The 18,667-nt window shown below is 38.2% G+C and overlaps 1 protein-coding gene across 2 annotated transcripts in view; it reads right to left on the bottom strand.

The window, feature by feature from the left end:
- Positions 1-18,667, bottom strand: part of UBE3C (ubiquitin protein ligase E3C) — an 80,904-nt gene that overhangs the window by 9,417 nt on the left and 52,820 nt on the right. For both annotated transcript variants that reach the window (XM_013185753.3, XM_048062325.2), the window contains exons 19-21: positions 8,860-9,072; positions 958-1,146; positions 802-868 (exon numbers count right to left, since the gene is read on the bottom strand). In XM_013185753.3, the coding sequence (XP_013041207.2) occupies positions 802-868; positions 958-1,146; positions 8,860-9,072 (469 nt within the window). The remainder of the gene's footprint in view (positions 1-801; positions 869-957; positions 1,147-8,859; positions 9,073-18,667) is intronic.

Here is an 18,667-nt window from a genome sequence, read left to right as displayed (position 1 = left end):
GTATGAGTTCTCTCTTCAGGCTGTCTGAGAAATGGTCTGAATGTGTTAATAGAGGCAACCATCCCAAACGCATTTGCAGGCTTATAGACAGGGCAACTAGACACAAATCACTGACTAACATCCATTTTCCACCACGATGATCAAGGGGCTGGAGCACCTCTGCTACCAAGACAGTCTGAGGGAGTTGGGGTTGTTCAACCTGGAGAGGAGAAGGCTCCAGGGAGACCTCACAGCGGCCTGCCAGGGCCTAAAGGGGGCTGCAGGAGAGCTGGGGAGGGACTCTTAGTCAGGGGGTGTAGTGATAGGACAAGGGGGAATGGCTTTAAACTGAAAGAGGGTAGGGTTAGATTAGACACTGTGGAGAAATCCTTCACCCAGAGGGCGGTGAGGCCCTGTCCCAGGCTGCCCAGAGGAGCTGTGGCTGCCCCGTCCCTGGCAGTGCCCAAGGCCAGGCTGGATGGGGCTGGGGGCAGCCTGGGCTGCTGGGCAGGGTCCCTGCCCATGGCAGGGGATGGCACTGGATGGGCTTTAAGGTCCCTTCCAACTGAAACCGTTCTGTGATTCTGTGATTTAGAAAAGGAATTATACACCATCTAATTGTCTGGCTAGAAACGTAGATGCAAACTTGCAAATAAAATAAACTACATACCCATGGATCCAAGTATTCATAAAAACAGACCTTTTACTTTTACTTTAAAAAGCTAGGATAAGAAGCAAATTTATTTATTCCCAAATCAGTCATAATAAACATATTTAATTTATTTTATTTAATTTATTTTTATTTCATTACAATATACTCACCTGAATAGTTTGTGAAAGATTTAAGGTCATCCAAACTAATAGGAACCTGGGCACCAGAAATCAGAACCTAACAGTGAAGGAAATTAAACAATTGTATTAGAGGGGGAAAAAATGCCGCTTAAAGCATATGTTTTCTGCAGTTTTAAGCAGAAGTACCTGTATTTCCTGTTGATCGAACATTCGAAGCCATTCAAGATTCACAACGTTGGCCAGTCCCTGACGGAAAGCGAGGCAATGCTGTCGGATTTGTTTGTTCAGCCTGTAGTCTGCCACCAGGTGGATGTACGCTATTCGGTTAGCGCTGGTAACGGGAATATCTTTTCCACCCGGCTTCAGCTCAACCACCTGTAAAGATAACAAGGTTTTATCTTCCTGGAAAACTTCAATTCTGTTTAACCGGAAAAACTGCACTGCAAAACATTCTAGGAAGTTATTTATATAACTGAAGTTTGCTGTAATATACTCCAGAATATTCACCTGAAACGAAACATTATTACAAGTTACAAAGGCAGTTATTTTCTGTTTACTTATGAGAGTACATTGTGTGGCGTTCAGTTGTCAGACCTAGGTTTGCAGCTGCAATCCAGCTGACCACCAGCTGCACTGATGCTACCAACGGCCCTGAGCAAGCACAGCACCCGTACACGGCAGTCTCCTTCCACCCGAGTTCGCAAAGCTCTACTCCACGGGCTGTGATTTTCCATTTAACTCCTGGTGGTAGTGAATTCTGCAGAACCACGTTATGGCAAAAGCAATGTCTGCTGAGCCAAAATTAGGGTTTGATACAAGCCTAATTTACTGAATGGATAAGAATTCACAGTTCCTACTGTTGAAGAGCCAAGTTGTACACATTCAGTACTTCCAGCAAAAACCAACCAACCCCAGACCTTGCTTTTCTGCTGAGAGATTTGAAGATACCTTAGCATGGAAGAATTTTTAATGAAAAAAGCATAACAAACATACTGTAATTGCATTAAGATATAAACCAGAATCGATGGTAAATTTTATTAAAATACTAATGACCTCTACATATTCTGCTCTTTACTACAGGAGGATAATTTTGCCGAACAGTAGCCCAATCTAAACAGATTGGTGTAGTACTAAAAAGAAGATTAAAAAAATGAAAAGCCAAGATGTGGCCACCTTCTGAACCCTTCAGAAAAAAAAAAGTTTAGTTCTCTACCCTCTAGACACTGGGATTTTTATTTATTTTTACAACTGAGCACTTCAGTCTGGGGTAATAATCCTGTCTTTAGAACACAGTTAAGCACATGAATAGCTTCTTTTGCAACAGGCTACCCAACAACATGAGCTTTTTCAGTAGTATGAAACATACAAAGTGTTAAGATGATAAAAAATTGCTACACTTTTGAGCATTCGGACATTTACTGACTCATAGGTTTCTAAGGCCAAAAGAAAACATTAAGATCTGTGAATATGACCTCCCAGCTAACACAGGCCAGTGAATTCTATCCAGAGATTCCTGTATTTAACTTAATAAATCCAGAGATGAGTTGCAGCACATTTTTTAGAGAGACAGGCAACCCTGGTGTAAAAACCCCATGTGATGAAGTATTTACCACTTTCCTTGGTAAGCTAGAACAACCTGAATTACAGTAGGTGTTAAAAAATATCCTACTTCCCACCTTAATTTTTCAACTGTAAGCTCTGTGATTTTGTTAAGCCTACAATAAAAAAAGCCCTCAACTACACCACACCATCTCTGTGCATGGGTAGTACCGACCTTGTTTATGTCCTATTCCCTGAAGGACCAAGTATAACGAAGGTGGCACTTTGGGTGACAGTTTCATGCCCTGGCACCCCACAAGGCACACATTACTTTGCTCCCCTTTGAGCGAGGTCCTTCAACAAGGACCACGGCCACCCTAGGGAGTACAAGGCAGCACCCAGAGCCCCTGGCTGACCTGAGGGTATGTTTTTCCTGGTAAAGTCCACAAGGAGTATTAATAAATCACGGGAAGTGTTCCTTACTGCAACTGAAGTTGTCTGATGAGATGGGACTTCTGTGTTACTACGCTTTCTCCTTCTCTGTTACTGCAGGTAGCCACCCCGTCTAGATATCTGCCACGTCTCACCCTGCTACAGCAGCTTTGCTGTCATGGTTTTACTACTGTCGCTGCAAAATTAGTCAAGATTTCATTCATCTAATCATTAGAAACTTTCTCATTTCCATTTTGAGTCCAGCAGGTAAAGCTTGCTCACACCCATTGTTCTTATTTCAGTATTGCCCTGTAGCTCATGCAGCTTTTCACCTTCCTCAGTCACACCCAGGACATGTTACTTAAGGGCAGGAACTTCATTAATCTTCCAAGAGTCTTCTTTGCTGAACTGGAGTCAGCCAGGCTCCTGTAACGTCTTATAAAATACTCTTTTACATACCCTAAATAAGATCGGAAAGTTTTCTCTTACTGCTTAAATTCCTCTCCTCTTCAGTGTTACAGGATCAGCGCTACCGATGCTATGACAAAGTGATCACTGCTGACAGTTCAACACTACTACTGCTTTGCTGCTTTGCCTGTCCACCTGCAAATCTCCCCTTTTGTTCTTCCAAACTGCAATAGTACCTGTTCTTTTGGCACTGTTTCACCAAATACAATTCCCCTCCTCAAAGTAGGGAGGCACTGAATTTGGCCATATTAAACCATATTTGTATCACCCAACTCATCAAGCTTAAGAATATAGACACCACCATCACCACACTACTAGATACTATCCCATTTGCATGCAATCATTTCTGTGAGCTTTTTCTTGGTACTTACGCAAAGTGATGCTTAAACTGACTTTCTTTGTTAAAGAGCAAAAGGGAACAACGGTGTCCTCGAAAACGCTGTGTTTTGAGATTCATCCCAGCAGTTGGTGAACTATAACTTGCAACCTTCCTTGCAGCTCAGCAAATAGAGAGCAGTACCACAGATAAACCTATGCTTGTGTTACAATAGCAGTATTTTCACAATGGATTAAGGAAAAGCTGTATTCAATGTCTAAGAAAAGCTGCTTTCTCTCTCTACAATGTTCGTGCTGGATATCTGAGAGAAAGAAGCATTGTACTATTTTTGACCGCTATTTTTAGAAAGCAGGATAAAATGTAAACATAGAAAAAAAACTTATTTTAAGTAGCAAACAAACCTTGGTTTCTGATCCAGCAACACTTCTGTAGCTTTCCCATCCTACCCTCAACCCTGTACTGCCACAAGTAAGACCACAGGATTCAGTTAACCACATTTCCTGGGGTTTGCCTGGGATCTAATCATCCATTTCCGGAGTTTATCAATATTAGGTTTATTCTACCACCACTGTTTTGTCAAAGTAGCATCACAGTCAAAGACAAAAAGGATTTGTGTAGCTGCAATAACTACTGTACTATGCCACAAAGCTAAGAAGGGTATTATACAGCAGACAGAAAGTGGCAAAGCTTGGGTTAGCAATAAAACTACAGCAAACGCAGGTGCAATTCACTTTTCACTCACTCACTATATCCATAGTGCTTTAGAGAGTCTGTGGTAGAATTACCACTCAGTTTTAAAGTCAGGCACATCTGCCATAAGATTTCTTGTTCAAAAAGGGCACAACACAACCTACTGCATCTTAGATTAGCTTTTAAGACCAGCTAGCATTTTGCTTTTACACATCCAACTTCTGCCACTAGATGGTGCAAAACAGTAACACAGGTGGTCCAGGATGGGAGAGAAACTTCCCAAAGCGGGAACACTTGTGTCGTCACCTCATTTTCTGTTGTGTAGAGCTAAGTATAAAAAAAAAAAAAAAGCAAATTTCATTTTAATTTGGTTCACTAAAAAATCGTGTATTTTAAAAGGAATTGAATGATACGTGTTATTTAGCTAAGTGTTCAGATCATTCAGACAATACCACAGATGACTGAATTCTATTCCAAACTCACGCAGGATGTCTTAGAATGAAGGAAAAGTATCAAAATAAGACAGAACAGTACCATTAAAAAAAAAAGTCTGCAAGAAAAGGTGCTTTACATATCTCCATATCTTCTTTTTTTTTTTTTTTTTAAAAAACATGGTGAGAGGAATTGCATCAGACCTCTGACTGAAGCATTGATACACCCTTAAGTACTGTTGCACAAAATTCTTAAGCACTTAAAATTTTCTTGGGTATAAATTCAGTTACATGTTCCTGCAAGCACATACTCCTAGAAACTGCACACAGCTTCTATAAAGATAATAAATCTCTGGTTTCTGCATGCTGGCAGTTCACATGAATAGTTCAGACAAGTTACATCCACTACTTTGAGCATTAGAATAATACAGAAATAAATAAAAAAAGACAAAACAGTAGAAAAATGTTATTGAAGATGACTGAATTCAGGAGATTTATCTTCTGGCTTATTGATAATTATCCGTCACACAAAATTGCTTTGTAATGTGATCAGAGGCAGAAAATAGCAACTCTATTGGCAGACAAACTTAACACTTACACAGATCTGGCGGCGACTGGCTTCCCAAGCTAATGAAGAAAAAGAGAACACTTTAAGAGGGTGAAGTGGGAAATACTTCAGGAAAGAATAAGGGACCTGTCAGCCAGGCATTCTGAAGTATGAAGATTTTTTTTTTGTATCTGAATATTAAGACAAATACGCCATGCAATTTCAAAGAGTATTCTTTTAGGTAAAGTTAACTCTTATAAGCTTGTCTTTAGGACAATGAAAATATTTCTCTTTTCTTTTTGACTCCAATCTTTTTTTTTTTTAGTATCTCCCCTGTAAAGAAAGTATCTTTCTTTCTTTCTGTCATCTGCCTTCCAGATGTTCAGGCAGGAGTTCCAGGTAGGAGATTGCGTTTGAATGCCCACAAATGCATTTGCCATAAGTGTTATAAATCTGCCTGAGAAGGATCAGCTTCAACGTAAATATTTTCTTTTTGAAAGACCTCCAAAATCATTCACCTAAGCCACCGTATCTGAGTAATGAAGCTGCCAAGACAGAAACTTTCAGAATTATTTCAAAGACTTCAAAATTTTATCTCAAGGAAATGAAAAGCCAAAGAGCTCTCCTTTAGCTAGTCTATGTATCTTCAGTAACAGAAATAGAATTTGCATCTGTTTAAAAAAAAAAAAAAAAGATGTCCTGATACCTAGTTCTGTATTATTTGGATTTTAAAGAAACTGCTGCTTTGTATATTAAAAAGCGTTGTTCTGTGCATTTTTATTTCAATCCTTTATGTATGGGGTCTCCTGGTCATATCAAGACTGTTTTGATCCATGCAACCTCTAGAATCAGCATCTGAGAAATTCCTGAAGCACAGAATCTAACATTTTTGAAGGAAGAGTAACAGAGATTTGAAACTTCCTCTCTTCCCTTGGACCAGCACCCAACTCACCTTCCTCATTTTAAAAAATGAACAGGCAGGGGTAGAGGGAGGCCTGAAAAAGAGGAGGTGTTTTCTGGAACTTCTTAACCTTACACTTACTATAAGCATTTTATAACCATTTTATCATTATCTAATCTACAAAATAGAAAGAAAAATTAAAATCAATATACACAGCTACTTGAAGGCAACTCTAACCATCGGCTGAAATTCTTTTGAGACTTTTTACTAGCTGCCATTTTATGCAGTAGATCTAACAGCTGTAATCTAGGCTGGTATCATGGCATTAGATGGTTCTTCATCAAAAGCTAAAGCTATTTGGGTTTGGAAGGTAAGGTTGATGGCAGAGCTCCCCTAATTAGCAGGTCTAATGTGCAAATTATTAAGTACCTTTTTCAACTTCTGGTGAATGCACTTTGACAATAGTTTAATGGGATCTAAAAGCACATTACAGGATTGGAATCAATACGCCGATAATAGAATTTCTACCTTCTACTACTGACAGAGGCAATAGAGCCCCTTCTGAATGTGTCTTTCATTGCAGATAATGCTTCTGTGCCACAATTGCTCGATGGACACTGTCATGAGGATAGCTATTTACAATGATAGATTTATGATGCATTTATTGGGCACTAATTTATTAGACACTAAAGTGGTTGTTTAGCTGAAAACTAGATATAATGTACATTCCCCATAAGGAGTGCAAATTAAGCTCTTTTCCCGAAGTGAATTAGCCTTACCTTGACACAATTAATTAGTATGCAATGGTTACAGGAGTCAAATACCAGATTAAGTGTATTTATCCGTGTGAGGCTTATTAACATATTTAAATTAAATATGTTACTTGTTGCATCAACACACGGAAGACAGTGAAAAGAACCAATTAGTTGCACTGAACTACACTAAAATGCAGTCTCATTAAAAGACAGTTTAATGTTCTCTCTCAAAGTATAAACATCAGCATCACAGCAGAATATTTAATTTAACCCACATTTCATTTAGTTACTCAGAAGTTCACAATTGTATTTAACCTTCCTTTTAAAGTTAAGCCAAATAATTAAAAATCAAGTCTTCGTAATACTAGCCATAGCCCTCAGAGAATTTTAACGAACACATCAGACCTCTTGGCACGAATGCACTTACAAGTCTTTGTAGCAGTAGGTAGCGCTGGCAACATCTGTCTTGGATCTCTTTGCGTGTTATTTCTCACATATATTTCTCTTTTCTGTGTGCTTCTACCTTACTTGCTGAGGTTGGTTCTAACTTGTTTGCATGGTTCATTTTTTGAGGACATATGTAGAAGACACATGCAGCATGGAAACTACAACCTCTCCAGGAAATATTAACTAATTCTCATTTTTAATTAGAAACTAAGTTGTATTTGTGTTAACTTTTCCCTGCCCCAGCAAGTCCTAATTTATATGGGAAACTGCCATCCTGTGTACTTTGCAACCCAGTAACCAAATGCACCTATAGCACAGAAATCAATTCCACAATCAGTCACTTAGAGCACATGCTATGATAAAGCACTGGCTCTGTAACTAAGAACATACTTAGTCTGAGCTTCATGCAGTGAAACTAAGTCTTGGACAGCAAACTCGCTCTGATTTAAGCAGCAGTAGAAGAACCCCGGGTAACAATTTCCAGGGCTGGCTGCCGCATCTCGGTGGTGCTGCTGCTTCTGCGCAGTTGTGCCTAGGCCAAGCCTTCCCTGGCCACCACAAAACCTGACCAGGACTGGATACCCACTGTTAGTCTTGATTTCTTTCACGAGAAATAAGGCCTGAATCAGGATGCTGCTGCATGTCACAGTGTGGTCAGGTGTACTTTTTGACCCAACTATTAATTAAATACCATTAGCAAGTACAAGCAGGTCATGAGTACACAATTTTAACTTACCAAAAATGAAAGAGGAAGCCTGACAAAAGACTGAAGACATTAACTCTATTACCACATAAAGGCATATCTTTCAAGCACTTGTGACATTAAGTTTTTACTATGAGCATAAGTGAGCTTTAGCTTTCACAACGGAGCAAATAAAAGCATTAATCAAACTGCACAATGCAACTGCGCTAAAAACTCATACTTAAGGACCTAAATAACCCATCTTTACAATTACTGAACACCCATTTTTCCTATCTGACTCACCACGTGGTTCAGCCCCTCAGAAAGATAAAAAATGGGATTATTATTATTTTTTATATCGTGGTATAGTTTCAGGCCCTCTTTTGAAAATTCTGAGCATCAGTGACAGCTGAAGGTAACAGCCCTTATCTCACAACAAAGGGTCACTATTATTTAAAACCATTCAGATTTCTGACTCCAAACCCAGGCAGTTTTTATAATTTACGTACCATCTAACTTCTGCAATTATTTGAAATGGAATCAAAGAAATAATACGAAATACTTTATTCAAGAAGTAATCTCAGTCAACAGAAATTTTCATGTATGAATGTTAGAAAATCATCACAACAATCTATTAGTTAAATTACCAGGCCTTTATAACATCTTCAAAAGTAGAGTTTTTAAGTACAAGATTAGTTATTTTCTACTTCAAATACTGAATCAGATTCCCCATCATGCCTCAAAGCACACAGCGCTTACAGCAGTTGTTCCTTATCCCTTTCAAATTCAAAGAAACTAGTAGGGATATCAATGATTCATCAGCCATACATAAAAGAAAAAAAGCTAGAGCTATTCATACCTGTGCTTCCCCGAGATCGTTGTTTACCACAGTGAAATTTAATCCAAGTTCTTCCACATCCCCTTCATAGCTCTTGAGAAAAAGCAAGTTCTTGTACATTTCTGGATCTAACGAAGCTAAATGATGAATGTCAACATCAGCACTTGTCCCCAGTAATTTTGAGAGGAAAAAACTAGCAAACGGCAGTTCCACCAGCATATTTTCATAAAGAGCCTGAAAAACAAAATAATTAAAAGCACATTAGATTTTACTGTGGTACTTGCAAGAACTCTGGAAGTTATTGTCTATTTCCCCATTTTTTTATAACCACTTCTTTATTTGGTGCCTGAACAGGATCTTCTGGTATGGCAACAGCCCAGATATTGCATTCAAAAAAGCTTCAGCTGAATTTTGGAGTTTGGATACTTTCATGAAATACCAAGCTCCAAAATTTTACAAATGAATTATGTGGTGATTTAAAAGGTAAGGTCACAGCCTGTTGTGTCATTAATCTTCTCGTCCGAAGTATCACACCAAACAGGAAGAACATCAAGTATATAGATCATTCACAAGAAAACCAAAGTTTCAAAAAAAATAAAAAATAAAAACCAATGCATCAAGAATGTCTTAAAAAAAACTTATCCCCATTACATTCAATCATTTGGTTCTTCACAAGCAATATTTTTTGATTTATATCAATTGCTACATGTAAAACAAATACAGTCGAACCCTGAACTATGTAAAACCAGTACATTTTACATTAATCCAAACTATTTGTCTTGCATGTTATACAGAATCACTGCCGTGTATTTTGGTGCATGGTACATTACTCGTTTACTTCTAAAATTAATCAAAGCTAATTAACTAACTGAAAAAGACAGCTACATTCTTCTTAGTGGCATCATCAAAAGAACATCCTGATTTCCAAGCCGAGAGCTTATCACTTAGGGCTGCATCATACGTCCAATCCATCATACATCCAATCCTTCCTATGCCTGTCAAATGACTGCTGAATCAAAAATGAGCCTGATCTGAATTTCCAGTATTCATAAAAGAAAAACGTATATTTTTACTATAAACTTAAAACTTCCTCAAGAGTTGTCAAAAATGCACAAAACCCCAGAAATACCACTCTCAGTTGATTTAATGTATACAATGCATTACATTTCAATGTAACACAAACAACTTGGTGTATTTTTCACACAATCATTAACAACTTCTTGTTGATTGGAAGAAAAAGATATTTATGAAAGCTCTCAAAGCAGAAGAGATGGAAACTTTAAAGCTAGAGAGAGGAAGCATGACAACGCTTACAGAAAGTTAATGTGAATAAAGGAAAAATAACAGACCTTCCCCTTCAAAAAAATCCCTGAAATATGCTGTCTACTCACAGCCTTTGCTATTGTCCAATCTGTTTGCTGCATCAGCACCTCTGACAACGACAATCAAATCTCCACAGTATCATTAATATCACTGCCAGGCTAATCACAAAAAGCATCATCAACATAACGTTGCTGTTTGTTCTCTTTATGAGCTGTTTTGGCATTACTTAATTCCTCCATAATCTGCTGCAAACTCAAAAAGTGCAACACAATGACCAAAAAAGAAAAAAAAAGAATAAACGTAGCTGTAATCACTCAATGATATTCCAACAAAGGCTTCAAGAAAAATATACACAATTCCTTAAACTTCTAAAAGAACATTTCTATGAGGTGAGTTAGACCTTGCAGAAAGAATTGAGAATAACGAGTTCAAAGCCAAAGGGTGCATTATATTTAGAGCTATATGATTTATTCAAGGTGTAGAAGTCGAAATCCTCATTTGTATAGTTGACTTTAAAAGCAAACTAGAGGGATAAATCATTAATTTGCAATGTATAAGGTCAGTGTTTGCTGTTCCTGCATTAGTAACAATGAAGCTATTGTAATTCCTTAAATATATCAAAGCTACCCGAATTTAAAATGGAATTCCATCTATGACTCATAAAATGTAAATGCAGAGGTGTAATTTTTTACACAAGGCAGGTTTAAGCCTTTAGAGCATTTAATATACAAGGACTAATAAATGATAGCACTAAAAACTATGATCGCATCAGCTAAATGGATTATAAATTAAATTTCCATAATGTATGCAACTGAAATACAAATGTAGACATAAATCAAGGTATTTTCTAAACACAGGTTAATTACACAAATTCAAAACCTGTCTATTTTTTATGCAAAATAATCCACTTAGCATTTTTCAAACTGGTCTTAAGTCTTAGCCACTTGCAACACTTGATCCTAGAAGCCTATCAATAATCCCTTGTCAGGAAAAAACAGCAATAGGTATATTGAAGAAACTTGTATGTTATTTTTCAAGTGTCTGTCTTTTATGAGTGTTTATTGCTAGAAATTGTGCCAAAATGATTTGAAATAAAAAGGATTAATTATAGTAGAAGCTTTTTAATATAAGTGAGTGCAGCTGCAATGCAATTAATGCAAATTGTGACGCTATCAGGAAAATAAATGCGAACAACATCACTGGCTATTTCTGTTTGCTGCCAAATAACTTCAGTAATTTACTACATTAAGAATCAATAAAAAAATAATGCTTTTCAAATGCATCACTATTAATCTTCAGGTAGTTCCAAAGAGAACATTTATAACTTCATCTAAAAACTATATAAAGCATTTTTAAATAAACTAAATTGTGCAACTTGAAAATATCTTTAATTACTACCACTCCTCTTAGCTAAGCGAGTGCAATATTGGAAATAAATGATTTTTGGAAACAGGACAAAGAGCAGTGTTTTAATTACTATAAAAGTCAGGCTAATCTAATAAAGTTTAATAAAAAAAACACTGAAACTGTGGTAAATAAAATTATGATAAACTCTTTTTTTTTCCTCTCCCCAAAGAGGTAACTTACACCATCACAGCTCCAGCACTGCGCAGAGATGCCGAGACATGCCCTGTACAACTGAGTGACTGAATGAACTGCAACATTATCTGTCAGTTTGAAACTAGCTTCCCAGTCAGCATGAACTGATCTACCTACTTGCTGCTGCCACAAGATGCGATTCCACACGTTTCTGCCACTGGGATGGAACAAATCAGCTGGATTTGACTGCACCTTTCCTGGTCTTTTTGCAAGTGGGCATTGCTTCCTGTCAAATCAGAGCTAGATTCAGCTCACAGCAATGGGTGAAACTGGATCAGAACAGCAGAGTATTTGTTTTGATGGCAGCACAACCGTAGGGCAGCCAGTTGCATACGGACTCCATCCTGCCAGGTATATTTTTCACTGCAGCTAGCCCAATGCCCCTAAGGGGAGACTGATCCCTTACCACTTTTCCTTTAGTGACCTGTCCTGGGGAGCTCTAAGTTACCTTATTTTGCGTTTCCAACCCATTTAGCTCTCTGAACTGGCCCTTCTGCAACATCACCATCCCAGAAGCACGAGCCCAGAGCGAACAGCAGGCACGGAAGCACGACCCCCTCTTACAGAGGTACGCAGCTGTCGGGCTGACTTAGCTCCAGTATGAAGTACTTACCCAGTACTTCTCTCCCCACAGAAGCAGTCCTTTTTTCCCCCAGCAGCCAACAAACAACACAGCTGATGGAAGAAACTGGCTTACTCGAGGAGGGAGGTGACTTTCTTTGACTCTAAGCTCCTGTTCGCACACTGCTTTAAGAGATCAAAGCCAGCAAGTTTAACCAATATATATTTTTAAGCTGATCCTTTAGCAAATTTCAAGTGCTCTCACCCGCTGGACAGGTTTCCTTTAACTCTTATGGTCATCACTTATGGGACCAGTGCCATTTTACGATGGATTCTGAGTTCGTGTCCCCAGCTTTCCTATCTAAGTAGCTCTTTTTTTTGACTTTCTCTATCTTGCCATCCTATAAACTGCAGCTGACTTACATAAAGGGAAAAATCCAGACAAGAAGTCATGAAGGGAACAACTGGTGGTCAAATATGACAGCAGATTTTGTTTCTAAGGGTTTGCAATGTTCGCATTCCACTTTCATAAAGGTGGAACTTGCACATGGGAGCTTGTGGTAAGAAGCAGAGACAAGGATGTATTCTGGACCGCATCAAAAGCAGCGCAGCTATCAGGGCGACGGAGGGGATTGTCCCCCTCTGCTCTGCTCTCATGAGACCCCACCTGGAGCCTGCGCTCAGCTCTGGGCCCCCAGCACCAGAAGGACAGGGACCTGTTGGAGTGGGTCCAGAGGAAGCCACGAGGATGATCAAAGGGCTGGAGCATCTCTCATACCACGACAGGCTGAGGGAGTTGGGGTTGTTCAGCCTGGAGAGGAGAAGGCTCCAGGGAGACCTCACAGCGGCCTGCCAGGGCCTAAAGGGGGCTGCAGGAGAGCTGGGGAGGGACTCCTGGTCAGGGGTGTGGTGATAGGACAAGGGGGAATGGCTTTAAACTAAAGAGGGTTAGATTTAGATTAGATATTAGGAAGAGAATCTTCACTAGATTGAAGTGAGGCCCTGGCCCAGGCTGCCCAGAGGAGCTGTGGCTGCCCCATCCCTGGCAGTGCCCAAGGCCAGGCTGGATGGGGCTGGGGGCAGCCTGGGCTGCTGGGAGGGGTCCCTGCCCATGGCAGGGGGTGGGATTAGATGGGCTTTGAGGTCCCAGCCAACCCACAACACACTATATGATTCTATGTCTGTATTAAGAGCAATTAACACAAGCAATGCAGTGCTCCTAGGTGACACATTCCCTGCTGCTAAAAGGCTGTGTCTGCTGAAAGGGCCAACCTGGATTTCCCAGCACTCATTTGTATTCATGTCGGCTAGGGACGCTCTTTATGCAAAATTATGACATCTCTAGATAACCACTAAAATAACTTAAAAGCCTCTGAAACAAAACAAAAAAGACCTACCTGATTTTTAGTAACAATTATTTTCTAATACTTTTCACCCCATGTCTTCCCTATTTTCTCAAGATGCCTCACTAGTCGTTGATTTTTTTTTTTACCTAAACAGTTTACAGGTTTTTCCTAGTTACATGGAAGAAGTTGTTTTTAGTTAAAGAAACTGCACGCACTTTCCTTCCTGTCTGTGTGTGAGGTCCCGTACAACACACCAGATTAAAAAACAGACAAAATAACGAAGCCTACTGTGGTCAGTAAGTTTTGACTTCATAAAGAAACCACACATTCTGAAGGCTATTGTTTCTTTTTAAAATAACATTAGCTAGTTACAATAAAGCGTCTAAATAGTGCCTCGTTCAATTAAAATTGATTGCAACATGGGCCCATGGGCCGGCTACAAAACCCTTGACGCCGTGCAGCAACACAGATCACGATTTGGTAACCTAAACTGAAATATACCATGTGCAGATACCTAAACATACCCTGAATGCGTTCATTAACCATCTGTGGTGTGGGGGAACAAGGATGGTTAAGGCAAGCAGCTTTCAGAACACAGGCGTGCAGTTAGCAGCTTTACGTTATAGAAGAAAGATCTCAGCTGGAAGGACAGCTGCACGCAGTACCTGGTAAGACAGGAAGAAAAATGAAACGTGCAGTCCTTGGGGCAAGTAGGACTTCGCCTTGTTTTCAACACAAAAGAAATAACATCTGACTGGGACGGTGGCAGCTCCCACAGTTATTATCTAAGCACTACATGGTCACGAGGTACTGTTCAGGTATGCCTCAAAGGTTTAAGAAGTGGCTCTTCAGAAGGAAAAGAATTTGCCTCTTGTTTTAGAAGTGGACAAATTTCAACTAGACATTTCAGACAAATGTAAAGACAAATTAGCATTATATAGCAGAGGTTACACAAACATTACAAGACGCTTAATAATGTTCTTATTGTGTAAACAACTTCATAGATGAACCAACTAAACCTTCCCACGTGAGAGGCAGCTTTATTGCCTTTACTTACACTTTCAGATCTATAGTTCTCTCATTTATTATTTCAACTAAATTCTTTCTTAAGAAAACTAATTAGTCATTGTTCCTACCTTCCATTAATCTTTCACAGCTCAGAACCGTATATTAAAACCTAAACAACGCTGAAGTCATACCGTTAGAAAGATATAGGGGTAACAGACTGAGGCAGTAAATGACTGGGCTTAAATTCAGTTATTTCCCTAATCAGCCCCCAAGACCATAACCCCTTCTGTTTCAGTCATTTTAAACAGTTACTATTAAATAATACTTAGCACTTACTGCGTGCAATAGATCTTCAAAGCTATACAGAACCATTAATAAAAATGATAGAAAAATAGCAAAACCATTAGAACTTCCTTCTACCACATTATTTATATTCTAGATATATTTCACCTTGCTCACAAACCCTTTGAGGCCACCAAGGCCTTTTCCACCCTAATGAGAAAGATAAAACTAAAAATATGTTACATGAAAATTAACATATACCTGCAGTTTAGAAGCACTTTCAAATCTAGCATATAGTAGTTTCAAGATAAATTAATTTCTTATGGATAATGTGCTTTAAATTGAGCAAAATCCAACTGGTATTGTTCCTAATAGCAATATGGGAAATAAAATTAATTATATCTAATGCATGTCACAGAGCAGTATGGCTACTACACGGTAGCTTTAAGTCACTTTCTCTGTTCTCTGAGCTCTACAACTGAACCATTTGTATCCTATTAGCAATGGATAATCTCGTACAGTATCTTCCCTATATGTCTCTGAAAACACATATTGCATTTTTTTTTATTTAAATACAGGATGCCTTTTCTGTTTTTTGAAAAGGTAGGAGACCAAAATGCTACAGCTAGACGCATATAGTTAGGCTTCTGAGAGAGCTCTGTTCACATCTCTTGCAGCAGTGCTAGTGCCCTCACCTTTTAAAACATTTTTTCAGAAACAACTAAAGCCACATATGAATTAGTATTACTTCCGGTTTCTCACTCACTGGGAATCTGAAGTTGGAAAAGTACAAGTTCATAGAAGCTCCTGAGATTTGGGGTAGCAAAGACTGAGATGCGAATCAGCCTGTCAAATTTGCTGTAGTCAGTGTAAATACTCAAAATTGATTACAGGCATGTGATAAGCAGACAGCAAACTCATGACTGACTCATGGACACATTATCATAAAAAAGTAGGGATACGTTTCCAGAAACACTACTGAAGCATATCAAGTATGGTCTAATATATACATTTAAAAGTATCAAGCACCCAAAACAGGGTGCTTCAGAAACGCTGGTACTTGCACAAAACCATCATTTCATCAGCCTGTTTCTATAGGAACAGTTACCTCTGTAACTTATACCATGTACATGGTATCAACTACCATCAATATCATTTAGGAGCTTCTGAGGAATATGAGAAGGAAGGGTTACGGTTATAGGTGCCTGGGGATGCAGTGGGTAACTGACAGTTATCACACACTACTGAAGTTCCAGGAAATGCTCAATATATTTGTGTATCTCCATTTTAAACACAATTTACTAATAATTGAATATAAGAGGAAGCCAACTCCTCCATATTTAAGTTCTAATCTTCTGAAACACTTACTACTATGCAACTAACCTCTGGATATGCCTCTAGGATAAATCTGTACTGTAACAGCAGCAGAACTAATCATTTTCAAAGAAAGCTCAAATACCATAACGAATTTCAGTAAGTATTCCAAACTTAATTGATTTAAATGGACATAGGTGTTCACAACTGTGAAAAAAGATCAGGATACCATTACCACACACTCTGTTTATTTATTCCCTGTCTAGGAGCCTGATTTAGAGGCAATAAAATGCAATCAGTACACAAACCAGAAGCAGGAATCATCTGCTAATGGAACTTTTAATTGAGGAGTGACCACTGACATGAGGTAATTCTTTCCATGCAGAACTCCTTGCAGAGACCTCTATGCACTTTGTCACAGTAAACAATCACTAACATATGCATTAAAGAAAATTTAAATACATTATGACCCAATAAATATCACAATCAATCAATACACACTTTTCCTTCCTAAAGATTTAGAGTTAAATACTGCATTTCAGTAGTCTTTTAGTGTTAGACATATATTTACAAGGTTCGTACTAACATAGCTATCTGTAATCAAAAGATAATTGTTATGTTAAATTAACAAGTACACAAAGGAATTGTCAGGCTGACAACTGTGCAGAAAACAGAATAGCTTAAATGTACATTTGTAAGGAAAAAAACGTCCATAATGTATCGATTTTACTCCCGCAATTTTATTTCTGCGCTATAAATGCAGACTTAAAAGAGCATGCAGCTTTTCATGGTAAATTCCTGTTTTGACCAGTTCAGATGATTCAGGATTTTTGGAGACTAACGATCAGCTAGCTTGCTTTTAAGCAAAATGCTGAGTCTACAAAATCATTTGGAGGGTGACTGAAATGAATCAAACAAAAAGTCTGTACAAATTGCTTCTTTCTTCATATCATTATCACTAATTCCATACCTACCTTCCTAGGAACCAGTAGTATAAATTGTGGCTGCAGCACAAATCAATTAGAGTGTACTGATTTAAGCCAAGCCAAAGCAGATCTTAATTAAATGGACAATAAGCAAAGGGAAGGGGTATACTAAAAATCAGAAGAAAAAAAAAAGAACAAGCAAACAAAAACAAACCAAACACCTTCAACAGCAAGAGAAACAGAAGAAGAGTAACAGTGCAATGCCTGATGCACTATCCTACCAAGTATTTAAATATCTGAAACCCAGTTCTTCTAACTGTAGTTTTCTTGCTTTTGTTTCTCTATATACTTTTAGTTCAAAAAGGACACAAGTATGTTATTGGAAACATTTGCTTGAAGGTTTCAATTCTGTACATAGATTTAAGAGTTTAGGATCTGATCTAGATCTGGCAGTGAGAAGGCTCCCATTGATTCAATCTATTTCAGACAAGGGCTCAGGGTGATTAAGAACTACTTTAGTTTTTCTGCAAAATGGATACTGTAGACACTGGTAATCTTCAAATTGTACATTCTAGCCAGGAAGAATATTTTGCACAACAAATGAATTAATCTATCACAGCTCTATTCGAAGTTGAGAACTGTAATCCCAGCACACACTCCAAGATATAGAAAAATAATCTAATAAATTATTAACATTCCACATGCATTTAAATAAATAAATAAATAAATGTCATTAAATAATTTAATTTGTTTGAACTAATTTTACCCTAAGGTTTTAAGTAATTAATTTTACCAAGATACATTTTATAGCATTTTCAATTATGTGTTTATAACAACACATAGGTATGTGCACAGAACAGTCCACAGTATCTTAAATCAGTATAACAAGCTACAACAAGTCAAAACTAAACAACTTTACCATTCATCAATATAATATCCATCAGGCCACACAACCTACTGGCCTTCTATATAACATGCTAAAACTTAAAAACATTGATTTTTTTTTAGTCCCTCATGCTTCCTGTACTATCACAGTTCTTTATTTGGTTCCACAAAGTAAGGACTGTGTTCAAAACAACAACAACAACCTACCACCACACTTTGTTCTCTATACTACCTTCCCAAACATGTAAGGCAAAAGCTAACTTTCGACAAAACAGTTCTAAACCTTTTCAGAAGTCCAGTGTCTTTCAAGGACTACAGGTTGTATTGCTTTGGAAAAGAGATTTAATATTCTATTTCAAAGGTAGTGCATATATTCTTCAGCAACATGAACACATGACTCGTTAGCGCTCTTCAATATGCTGGAACAAGAGAACCTGAGAGCGCTAGATTCTCATAACCAGTGGCGTTGAGTGTATTAGACAAAAATCTCTACTGTCAGAAAGAGTTGCCTTATTAAAGGTGCAAAGACGTTCCTTGGAAACCATAAACCTTCTGGTTCTTGCATCCATTATGTCCAAAAGGAAG

The sequence above is a fragment of the Anser cygnoides genome, chromosome 2 (genome assembly GCF_040182565.1).
Source record: "Anser cygnoides isolate HZ-2024a breed goose chromosome 2, Taihu_goose_T2T_genome, whole genome shotgun sequence".
Classification (NCBI taxonomy): Eukaryota; Metazoa; Chordata; class Aves; order Anseriformes; family Anatidae; genus Anser; species Anser cygnoides.
Note: the sequence above shows the minus strand (reverse complement) of the source record. Positions and strands in the feature narration are given on the sequence as shown.